This window comes from Conger conger, chromosome 10, assembly GCF_963514075.1.
Source record: "Conger conger chromosome 10, fConCon1.1, whole genome shotgun sequence".
NCBI classification, from domain to species: domain Eukaryota; kingdom Metazoa; phylum Chordata; class Actinopteri; order Anguilliformes; family Congridae; genus Conger; species Conger conger.
Window position 1 is genome coordinate 46,707,465 of NC_083769.1, and position 12,239 is coordinate 46,719,703.

General features: G+C 51.9%; 1 protein-coding gene across 3 annotated transcripts in view; it reads left to right on the forward strand.

Annotated features, from left to right (window-relative positions):
- The window catches only part of pax7b (paired box 7b), a 270,684-nt gene extending 258,704 nt beyond the window's left edge, over positions 1-11,980 (forward strand). For all 3 annotated transcript variants that reach the window (XM_061256818.1, XM_061256816.1, XM_061256817.1), the window contains 2 exons: positions 8,138-8,387; positions 11,787-11,980. In XM_061256818.1, coding sequence (XP_061112802.1) covers positions 8,138-8,387; positions 11,787-11,902 — 366 coding nt within the window. In that variant the 3' untranslated portion in view covers positions 11,903-11,980. The remainder of the gene's footprint in view (positions 1-8,137; positions 8,388-11,786) is intronic.
- The last annotated feature ends 259 nt before the right edge of the window (positions 11,981-12,239 follow it).

The following is a 12,239-nucleotide window of genomic DNA, read 5'->3' on the forward strand; positions in this document are numbered from 1 at the left end:
TTCAGTCTGTAAAGGAAGTGAAAATGAAGAACTGAATTTGCGTTGATTCCCGGCCATCGGGGGCGAAGATCGGAAAGGATGTTTGATGTCTGTTAATGCTCCTCAGACGTTTTGGCTGGTCTGTCGTTCTGGCTCTGGTTCTGGTTCTGGTTCTGGGAGTAATATGGGACGGGACGGCCCGTGGGGTCCCTCAGTTTGGCAGTCTGTGGACCCTGCTTCCTCACTGACCACATTCATGGTTGATGTGCCAAAAACTGTGAAAGAAAAATACTTGCTCAATTGCTGTAATGCTCAAAAATCGAAATATTAAAAATCTAACTGGAGAGTTGATGTTTCGGCCATATCAAGCCTTCATCAGAACAATAAAATATTAAATATGGCCGAATAGTCCATCTCTACAGTTAGATTACATTTTTTTAGCGTCACAACAAGTGTGCGAATGTTTTTATTTCACAGTTTCAAGGCCAGTCCTTTTGACTCTGCACCTTGTGCTCTTTTGCTGGTGTGTGTGCGTCTCTTCGCACACTAAATGTGCAGAAAGTACCTGTATGTTTACCGGACGAGGTGTCCACCGCTTAGCGTCTTCAGTCCTGTTTTATAGAGAGCCTGACCCTCTATAAAATGTTTTATGAGTCCCAAGAGAAACAAAAATCTGACTGACCAGTATTACCAGGAGTCCAACACCCCTATCTCACACCTCCTCACTACGAGGCAGTTCATTGTAAATACATCCTTTTGTGGAAGAAATATTGAATGTGGATATTCGCACAAAGAGAAATTTGTGGAAAAACGGAGAGGGGGGGGGGGGAATAAAGGGAAGACAGAAATGTTGATTCGGAGGGATATGGGCCATCATTAAGCCCCTCTTGAGAAGGTTTAGTTCCAGTTCTGTTAAATTAGCGCACCATTTGTCCCTTTTGAGAGAGAGGAGGCTATTAAATCATTGTCATCTGTGGCAGTTACCACTTCCACTCCGTTCCAGCTGAGAGGGAGCCCAGTTGTTTTTCGGCGACAGAAACTCCACAAAGAGAGGAGTCACGTCAAACACTTAAGCAGACAAAAAATATAATTTGACAGTTAAGGAAATTAGGCCTGCATAAAAGGGTGCCTTTCTGAGCCGCAAACACACTATTTATTTATCTGAAAGGATGCACATTGTATCAATTTACACTTTTACATTTACTCCCGCCTCGGGCCAGAAGGCCTCAGAAGTTGAGAGAATTAATTACTTTTTTATTATTATTTATAAAGTAATCTATCTGTAGAGAGAGAGAGAGGGAGGGGGAGAGGGAGAGAGAGCGAGAGCGAGCGAGAGAGGCAGGGAACGCCCTGGAGCAATGTCCTTTAAACTGGGCCCTGGCTTGCATTATCTACACCAGCAGCACTCACACAAGAGCGAGCAACAAACGAAAATGCAGCTACTGAGAGGCTGTTTGGCAGAGCGGGGGGAGGGGCGGGGGTGGTGGGGGGGGGCGGGGGGAGCCCTTTGAACAGGGGAGAGAAAGTTAAGTGGAGTGGCGGTGTTTGTGCAGAGTTGAAGAGAGCCGGGGCGCGGCGTCGGGGGGTTGGGGGGCCCGTTCGCCCCGCGGGCGTTGTTTGTCAGCCGGGGTGATTGACAAGTCAGCCGGGCTTCCTCCCGCACTCCCTGGTATCAGATAGAGAAGTGTCTCACATGTGGAAAGAATATTGATTTTTATTTAGTGATGGTAGTATAGCAGGAAATAATAGATTACAAATACAGCCCGGGACAAGCTCTAGGCTCTCTCTCCCTCTCTCTCTCTCTCTCTCTCTCTCTCTCTCTTTCTCTCCCTGTCTGTCTCTCTCTATTTATCTTGCTCTTTCCATTCCCCTGTCTTTCTCCTTCTGTCTATCGCTCTCCCTCTCTCTCTTTCCCTTTCTCCTGCCATCTTAAGTTCTGTAGTACCCCACTATCTTGTGTACTTCAGGTCATAGCTCGAGGCTAATGCACTGCTCTCTGTATTAACAGAAAACCAAAGTCAAAGATCCTCTTCGGAGAGAAGGGAGTTTCAACTTGTCAATTAAATATAGATAAGTAAATGTAAAAGTGAATACAAAAGTAAATTATGCAGCATTTTAAGCAGTTTACTTATACTTACATGTAGAAGGGTAGATCTGTTTTTCCGAAAGTGCAGTTTCAGATTCCGTAAACTTGTTTCTGTAATTCTTCTGTTTCTATAAGTTTGTTTTGTTCAGAATTGAATGTTGTTTCAAGCACTTGTTTCCGGGGAAATCATTTTATCAGATCCAAGAAAATTGGAGATTCTATTGCTATTTTAATTTCTTGTCAAAAAAAAACAACCTTCTCAATGGAGTAATGCCAATTCAGAGCACTTTTAACTGTTGAGCATTTAACCCTCTCCCACGCACCCACCAACCAAATCACAAAAGACAGTTGCCATAGATGACTGCTATACTGTAGACACAATTTCTGTTCAGCTTAAGTGAGTAAGTAAGGAAGGTACAGGAAGTCAGTTTCTCTACACTTGGCGAAGACAGTCCCCTCTCGGGTTTTTGGGGTCCCCGTACCCCCTCCCCGTGACCCGGGCGGCCCAGCAGAGGAGCTGAAACTGGGCCGGGTGAGTGTGAGGGGTGCTGAGGGGGCTGACTGTGTCCCGTTCCCTGGAGGATGGCAGTGTGATGGGGGGGGTGGTGAGGGGGCTCACTGTGTCCCCTGGAGGACAGCAGTGTGATGGGGAGGTAGTGAGGGGGCTCACTGTGTCCTGTTCCCTGGAGGACAGCAGTGTGATGGGGGACACTGAGGGGGCTCACTGTGTCCCGTTCACTGGAGGACGGCAGTGGGAGTGGGACAGGGGGGTACAGGGGGGGGCGGGGGTACAGGGGCGCGGTGCGCAGCGATTGAGCTGACAAAGGCCCACCACGGCCCGCCAGGCGCATAAAGGGCCCGGCTCTGGCCCTCGCCGCGGCGGAGTACCCCCAATTCAGCGCTTTAATTGATGTCAATAAGGTTATGCTAAATTTGAAGATTTGAATAATTCCACTTTCAGCCGCCATAATGGCATCGGCGGGGTTACAGGGCGCTTAGCCGGCCCGGCTGAATGGCGGTGTCAGACGCCCGGCGCTCCCGCGGCCCCGCCCCCCGCCCCACTCTGACACCCGCTCATCTGATTAAAAACAGCGTTCCCGCGGAGACGCCCGACACGGAATAATGGCACTCTGTGACATGCGCCTGTGTGGGGTGTGTGGGGTGTGCGGGTGTGTGAGTGTGTGTGGGTGTGAGTGTGTGAGTATGTGTGTGTGTGTGTGTGTGGGTGTGAGTGTGTGTGTGTGTGTGTGTGTGAGTGTGTGTGGGTGTGAGTATGTGTGTGTGTGTGTGTGTGGGTGTGAGTGTGTGTGTGTGTGTGTGTGTGAGTGTGTGTGGGTGTGAGTGTGTGTGTGTGAGTGTGTGTGGGTGTGTGAGTATGTGTGTGTGTGTGTGTGTGGGTGTGACTGTGTGTGTGTGAGTGTGTGTGGGTGTGTGAGTATGTGTGTGTGTGTGTGGGTGTGGGTGTGTGTGTGAGTGTGTGTGTGTTAGTGTGTGAGTGTGTGTGTGGGTGTGTGTGAGTGTGTGTGGGTGTGTGAGTGTGTGTGTGTGTGTGTGTGTGTGTGTGTGAGTGTGTGGAGTGTGTGTGTGTGTGGGTGTGTGTGAGTGTGTGTGGGTGTGGGTGTGTGACTGTGTGTGGGTGTGGGTGTGTGTGTGTGTGTGTGTGTGTGGGGTGTGTGTGTGTGTGTGTGTGTGGGGTGTGTGGGGTGTGTGGATGTGAATGTGTGTGTGTGTGTGTGTGGGTGTGTGGGTGTGGGGTGGGAGTCCACTGTAAGGTGTGGTGTGGTCTTTTTTCTGCGGTGTTCCTGACGTCTGCCATCGTCTTTAGCTGTTGTCTTTCTTCAATATGGTTGGTGTGTGTGTGTGTGTGTGGGTGTCCTGGTTAAATACTTAGAGGTGTGCTGATTAGCCATATCACTCCATTCTGAAAGTTTTTCATGAGAAATTCAAGCCATTAGAATCGACCCTTTTCTCGGACCTGATACTATCGTTTCCGCAGTAACAGGTGCTCGATAAGGCATCTTTGCATACTTTCAATTCAGAGCAAAACAAACTTACAGACACAGAAGAATTACAGAAACAACTGAGCGTAAGTGTTAAGGGTGTGGGTTCTGTGAGTCCCTGTTTTTGTGTGTTTTTGTTCTTGTGAGAAGGAGAGCTGTTCATGGCGTGAATTCATGGAGTAAAGCCCTGTGTGAGGCCGTCTTTTTTTTCCCCTTTTTTTTTTCTAAAAAAAGAAAAGACACAATTTAAATAATTGGCAGTTTTAAAAGAAGGTCATTACTGTTGAGGAACTACAGCTGAAATCCATGAATTATAATTAGAAACACTGATTTTAGCATAGCCCAGATTCCCGGGCATTTAATTCATTTGGGAAGATAAAAGGGAACCAATATAATCGAGTGCCAATTAAAGCGGCTGTTCCATCAGCCCCCCCCCCTGCAGTGCACTCCTCAGGACCTTGGCCAGTAACCAGGATGTGACCCCCGTGACTCTCGGCTCCGTGTCGTACATAACCCGCCCCGAGAATCACAGGGGCTGCGCGCGGCGTCCCCCTCGCTGATCCACGGCAGGAGCCGGAATGGCGCTGGCCGGAATACGCGTCACACGACAGCGCCCGGCCCTCTGCCTCCGCTGCCGATGGATTTAACGTGGGAATATTCCTGCTGGCCTTTTTTTCGCGCATGTAATCGGCTTCGAGCGCTGCGTATTGACCAGCAAACTTTACAAAAAATATTTTCTCTTCAAACATGAAATAGTAGTAGGCAGTATGGTGGCAGGTGTAGTTTTTTTTTTAAACATTTTGTTTAAACTTTTCTGGTCCCAACTGCGGCTGCCGCCATTTTGTTTTTCCTCCCCCCGATCCGGAACCCTGTGGAGCCCCGTTCAGCGCCTGATATTTGGGAAGGAGTGTGCTGGGGGGTGTGGGGGGACTCTAAGCAGCTCCATGATGGCCTAATTGGTTTAGCAGCCCGAACACAGAGATGGCCAAAGGGCAGTGTGAGCGTGGAGAGGAGCAACGCAAACCTGATGTGGAGGAGGCAATGGAGAGCATGTGAGGGTAGCCTCGCCATGGCCCCTCTCTGCCCTCTCTCTCTCCCTCTCTCCCCTCTCTCTCTCTCTCTCCCTCCCTCTCTCCTCTCTCTCCCTCCCTCTCTCTCTCTCCCTCTCTCCTCTCTCTCTCCTCTTCCTCTCCCTCTCTCCTCTCTCTCTCCCCTCCCTCTCTCCTCTCTCACCCTCTCTCCTCTCTCTCTCTGTCTCTCTCCCTCCCTCTCTCCTCTCTCGCTCTCTCTCTCTCTCTCTCTCCCTCTCCCTCTCCCTCTCTCTCCTCTTCCTCTCTCTCTCTCTCACCGCTAAACTGCTTGCAGGCCCCAAACCCATGAGTCCAATCAGTCTTTTTTGGGGGAGGGGGGTGTGCTGTACACTTTACCGGTCCTGTTGTGGCTGCCTCTCACAGGTGTAGCTCCCTAACTGAGATCCAAAACCATTGGGGGCGGATAAAGGAGGCCTAAGGCATCAAAAGTATATTTATTGATTTCATATCTGATAACTTTCTGACTGAGGTGGTTTTCACCATTCTTCATTTAATGACCATTGCAATTTATGAAATATCAACTTGTAAATATTTTGGTTGCATGACAGACCTATATCAGATCTGATATAGCTCCATAGTCCATAACGGATCATTGAAGACTGATGTACCGGTGTGTTAAATAGCGGTCCGCTGCAGGCAGCAGAGGGTGTACTGCAGCCGGATGTGCGTAAACATGTCAGAAGTTGGGGCGACATGGCTCAGGCAGTAAGAGCAGTCGTCTCATTGGCTCAGGCGGTAAGAGCAGTCGTCTCATTGGCTCAGGCAGTAAGAGCAGTCGTCTCATTGGCTCCGGCAGTAAGAGCAGTCGTCTCATTGGCTCAGGCGGTAAGAGCAGTCGTCTCATTGGCTCAGGCAGTAAGAGCAGTCGTCTGGCAGTCAGAGGGTTGCCGGTTCGATCCCCCGCCCGGGCTGTGTCGAAGTGTCCCTGAGCAAGACACCTAACCCCTAAATGCTCCTGACGAGCTGGTCGGTGCCTTGCATGGCAGCCAATCGCCGTCGGTGTGTGAGTGTGTGTATGAATGGGTGAATGAGAAGCATCAATTGTACAGCACTTTGGATAAAGGCGCTATATAAATGCCAACCATTTACCATTAGAAGTGAAGAGTTTCATTGAGATGGGCTTCCTCAGGCTAAGGGGAGACATTTCACAGGGTCCTGAGACTAAAACGGTCAGGAACCTCCACAGCACAGTAATATTCCTTTCTTTAATGTCTCAGGAATTTACTGCGTAAAAGGATAAAAGGTATTTAGTGACAGTACTCGACTCTGAATTCACAGATTTATCTGTGCATTTCCAGGCTGAAGAGGCTACCCTGTTAGTTCAGTTGCAGGCTCTCCAATTTGTCTGCTGGGAGAGTGACATTTACACGTTGAGATTTAAGCTGCGTCTTTTGTCACACACACAAAAAAAAAAAAACTATCTTACATAATATTTAAGTGGATGTTCTTTTTTTTTTTTCAACATAAAGAAGCAAGCACATTCATTCGCTGACAGCCATTCTTTGTTGCTGTCCAGAAGCATGTAACAGCGATGGTGAAGATAATAATATCAGCAACATTATTTATTTACCATTTGTCTTTGGAGCTTGTTGTCCGTCTTTAACTGTACATCCTGCATTATTCTCTGTGTTATTAACTCTTACAATGACGGCGCTGGTCCTTTATGAGCAGTTGACATGTCGCCCGCTCGGGGCCAACGGCTTAAAGGAGACGTAGCGCGCGGCGCACGGGCTAATCTCCGGGGGGATCTAATGTGAGCATTTATTATTTTTAATATTATAATTATTCATGAGCAGGGCACTGCTGGGATGGCTGAGGGCTGGAGATTATGTGTCCCTGTGTGCCTGTTGTGATGTAGGCCTGAGGACACCGGCTTCCTGGCACCGCGAGCTGAGCTGGGACCGCTGCTATTATCAGCGCCCCGAGACAGACGCGGCGACTTTCCCTGCTCTTTCTCTCTCTATCGCTCTCTCTCTCTCTCCCTCTGTTTCTGTCTCTCTCGCTCTCTCTCCCTGTTTCTGTCTCTGTCGCTCTCTCTCTCTCTCTCTCTCTCCCTTTCTCTCTCTCTCTCTCTCTGTTTCTGTCTCTCTCTCTATCTCTCTCTCTGTTCCTGTCTCTCTATCTCTCTCTCGCTCTCTCTCTCCCTCTCTCTCTGTTTCTGTCTCTATCTCTCTCTCGCTCTCTCTCTCTCTGTTTCTGTCTCTCTCTCTATCTCTCTCCCTCTCTCTCTGTTTCTGTCTCTCTCGCTCTCTCTCTCTCTCCCTCTCTCTCTCTCTCTCTCTCTCCCTGTTTCTGTCTCGCTCTCTCTCTCGCTCTCTCTCTCGCTCTCTCTCTCTCCCTTTCTCTCTCCCTCTCTCTCCCTCTCTCTCTCTCTCTCTCTCTCTCTCTCCCTCTCTCTCCCTCTCTCTCCCTCTCTCTGTTTCTGTCTCTCTCTCGCTCTCTCTCCCTTTCTCTCTCTCTTTCTCTGTCTCTCTCTCGCTGTGTCTCTCTCTCTCCCTCCCTTTCTCTCCCTTTCTCGCTCTCTCTCTCTCTCTCTCCCCCTGCGCCATGCATTCACACAAAGCTGTTAGCCCTCCCTCGGAAGGATCACTCTTTTGGCCTCCGTTTGATTCTTTTTTTTTCTTTTTTTCTTTTTTGTAACGAGCAGTCAATGACTTTAAGTTGTAAGATCGTCTCCAAGAGGACCGCTGCGATGTTTCCGCCGCGCTCCAGCTAGCACAAACAGTGCGGCCTGCTTTGGCGCTTCTGTGTTGAGGTTGTGCTACTTTAGCGCTAGCGCTAGCGTCGAGTGTGCGCTAGCTTGAAGGGGCGCGCTAGCTCCAGTGGCGCACTGGCAACTGTTGAAGCACTCCGCCGGCACGGGGCTGCCAGCAGCTGAGAGGCGGTTGTTCGGTGCGCCGGCCCGGCCCAGAAGTGCTACAGAGCCTCTGGTCTCACACCCTCCCCTCCCCCCCCCACCCCCTCCTCTCCCCGTCTCCTAGGTGATGAGCATCCTTAGCAACCCCAGCGCCGTGCCCCCCCAGTCCCAGCACGACTTCTCCATCTCCCCCCTGCACGGCGGCCTGGACTCCTCCAACCCCATCACGGCCAGCTGCAGCCAGCGCTCCGACTCCATCAAGGGCGTGGACAGCCTGGCCTCCTCCCAGTCCTACTGCCCCCCCACCTACAGCACCACCAGCTACAGCGTGGACCCCGTCGCCGCCGGATACCAGTACAGCCAGTACGGCCAGAGTGAGTACCCCCGACCCCCCCTCCCCTCCCTGACGGGCCCGGCGTGACGGCCCGGTTCTGAGTCACGGCGCCCGGTGGTGGGGCCATGTGACATTTAACATGCTGCCATCACGCTGTGTTTAAGGTTTAAAGGTCAACTTTGTGTGCGTGCGCTTGTGTGCGGGTTTCCGTGTGTGTGTGTGTGTGTGTGTGTGTGTGTGTGTGTTTGTGTATATTTATGTGTTATGTTATGTTTGCGCTCATTTGCACACACATGCTTACAAGCATTAGCGTATGTGTTTGTGTGTGTGTGTGTGTGTGTGTGTGTGCGCATATGTGTTTGTGTATGTGTGTGTGTGTGTGTTTGCGCGCATTAGCGTGTGTGTGCGCGTGCGTGTGCAGTAGCGTGTGAAGTGGAGGGAGTGACTCGGTGTGTCAGCGCAGAGTTGAGTGGGATTTGCGCTGTGAGTGTGTGTGTGTGTGTGTGCGTGTGGTGTGTGTGAGTGTGTGTGTGTGTGTGGTTGCGTGTGGTGTGTGAGTGTGTGTGCGTGTGGTGTGTGTGAGTGTGCGTGTGTGTGTGTGTGTGTGTGTGTGGTGTGTGTGTGTGTGAGTGTGGTGTGTGTGAGTGTGTGTGGTTGCGTGTGGTGTGTGTGTGTGTGTGTGTGTTGTGTGTGAGTGTGCGTGTGTGTGTGTGTGGTTGCGTGTGTGTGTGTGTGTGTGTGTCAGCGCAGAGTTGAGTGGGATTTGAGCGTGGGTGACAGCAGAAGACGCCCCTGGCGAGGGGGGGGGTCTAAGTCTGTGCCAGCTGTCAGTGTGTGCGTCTCCTCCACGGACAGCTGGCCCACCCACAGGTATGCACCTCCTCCCGCTCGCCCCGTCTCTCCTGACAGCTCCCTTTCTCCCAGAACCCTCCCCGATCCGTCGCCCGCGACTTACTGTCATCGTGACAGAGCGTTGGCACGGTCCGCCCGCGCACGGCGGCTCCACGGCAACCGCCGTCTCCGCCACGGCAACCGCCGTCTCCGCCACGGCAACCGCCGTCTCCGCCACGGCAACCGCCGTCTCCGGGCGACGACAGGGCGGGATGATAACCCCTGACAGGGGAGCGCCCTCACAGGGCGCCCTGCGTCCCCGCCCCGGCCCGCAGGGGGCAGGGGGAGATGTGAGATCTGCCAAAACGCTGATATCCTCATCTCTACTTTTTACAGTAGCACTTTCTTCTTCTCTTTCTTTCTTCTTCTCTTTCTTTCTTCTTCTTGCGGCCTCGCTGGGTAATCTGAGCCGCCCTTTCTGCTCCGCTGTCGTAGCGTCGCGCTGAGCCTCAGGAGCGCGGTTCAGTACGATGTGGACTTCCACGGCCACACGCTCAGAAATACAGTGACATCGGAGGTCCGTTTGTGGATTTTTGGGGACATTTCCCAAACCTGAGCGGGTTTTTAGTCCAGCCAGGCCCTTAATAACGCTCCCCCTGGTCTGGGGGCCCGCGCTCACTGCTGACCGGCGATCAGGCTGGGAATGAGGCTCTGTATCCAGGCCAGGGCAGGTCAGCTCCCCCTCCTGGTGGAGATCGCTCTGGAGCTGATGGATTGACTGTACGTTTTCCCTCCTTAAGAGTCCTTTTCTTGTGAGCGGAATAGTACCTCAAGGTTAAAAGCTGGGTCCGGATCAAATCCTATCTGAGTAAAGTGTAATTACATTATGACTCTGGGTTAGGGGACCGTGGGGGAGGGGGGGGTTGTTTTAGACGGGGGGGGGGGTTAAATGGTGTTTCCTCCGTCTCTGCCCCACCGCCTCTCCTTCCCCAAACTGTCCTCGGTTTGTCCCCGTGACCCTTCGACCTATTGGCCGCGTCTCTTCCTCAGTCTAATGTCTTTAGCCGGGGCTGTTAAATTGAAACCTTGTGAGGTGTGAGGCTGATCAATACTCGCCTCCCCGGCTGGGCCGGCCCCTGGCCCCCTCGCTGCCTGTGGGCGAGCGCGGACACGTGCTCCTGATAAAAATCTCCTGCAGAGTCCCGGGACCAGATATTCCCAATCAGGGCCCTGCCCTGGGGAGCTGCTGTTAGTCACACCGGCCTGTGTGGAGCAGGTCTCCTTCCAGCTTCCAGTTCCCCTACACACACACACACACACACACACACACACACACACACTAACACACACACTAACACACACATTAACACACACTAACACACACACACTCACACACACATTAACACACACACTAACACACACACACTCACACACACTAACACACACATACACACTCACACACACATTAACACACACACTAACACACACACATACTCACACACTCACACACACTAACACACACACATACTCACGGACTCACACACAGGAATTAACACACAGGACACACACACATACACACATACACTCTCTTGGGTGTGTTCTTACAAGTTAAATGTTCTCTCTGTCCAGTGTGAGCGTGTGTGTGTGTGTGTGCGCGCGCGAATAAGGGTGTGTGTGCATGTCTGCTTGCGTGTGTGAGTGTGTGTGTGTGTGAGTATGTGAGTGTGTGTGTGTGTGTGTGCGTGAGCGTGAGCGTGTGCGTGTGTGCACGTGTGTGTGCATGTGCGTGTGCGTGTGCGTGTGCGTGTGCGTGTGCGTGTGCGTGCGTGTGTGCGTGTGTGCGTGAGCGTGAGCGTGTGTGTGTGTGTGTGTGTGTGTGTGTGTGCGTGCGTGTGTGTGTATGTGTGTGTGCGTGTGAGTGTGTGTGTGTGTGTGTGTGTGTGCAGGCTGTATTGTATGGTCTTGTCCTCACCCTGGCGCAGGGTGAGCGTGAGATAAATGAGCGATGGAATGGGGAGAGCAGCGTTTCCTGATGTAAATGATAGAGGATGGGAGGTGTGGAGAACACGCCAGCACAGATGACAGGGCTAATGAGGGCAAACCGGGGGAGTGTGAGTGACACACACACACACACACACACACACCGGAGGGCAGGCTGCCCACGCCACAAGTGAGGGAGACAGGGAGAGAGCGAAGGAGAGGGAGAGATACGGACAGGAAACATGGAGCGAGAGAACAAGGGATGGAAAGAGAGAGGGAAAGAGGGAGAGCAGAGGCAGGGATGGACTACCGCAAAGCGGTAGTAGTGAAAGCAAGAATGGGTACGGGCAATTCCACACTAACTGGCACTACAACTGCAGGGTATTTGAGTGACACAGTCCTATACAGCGACATAGGAGACTTGACATATGCTTTTATAACCCGTCAGGAGGAAAGAACTCTCATCACTCTCTATTATGTAGCTGTATTGAGGTATGCGGCCAGTTGCGATGGGATCGCCCGTGTGTGTGCATGTGGATGAGTATCTGTGCTGTATAATCCTGTGTAGCCCCCCGTCCCCCCCCCCGTCCCCCGGGACCCTCTCACACGCTGTCTGTGTGCTCCTCAGCTGCCGTGGACTACCTGGCGAAGAACGTGAGCTTGTCCACGCAGCGGAGGATGAAGCTGGGGGAGCACTCGGCCGTGCTGGGCCTGCTGCAGGTGGAGACGGGCCAGGCGTACTGAGTCCCCACAAGAACTACGGTCCCCACTTCACCAGCACTCTGCCACACGCCCCCTCTCCATCAAACCAGCCACAACAGCTCCGCAGTGTGTGTGTGTGTGTGTCTGACTGTGTGTGTGGATGTGTGTGTGGATGTGTGTGTGTGTGTGTCTGACTCTTTGTGTTTGTTTGTGTGTGTGTATGTGTGTGTGTGTGACAATGTGTGTCTGACTGTGCATATGTGTGTGTCTGACTGTGTGTGTGTGTGTGTGTGTGTGTGTCTGAGTGTGTGTCTGACTATGTGTGTGTGTGTGTGTGTGTGTGTGGGTGTCTGAGTGTGTTGGTGTAAGTTTGTGTCTG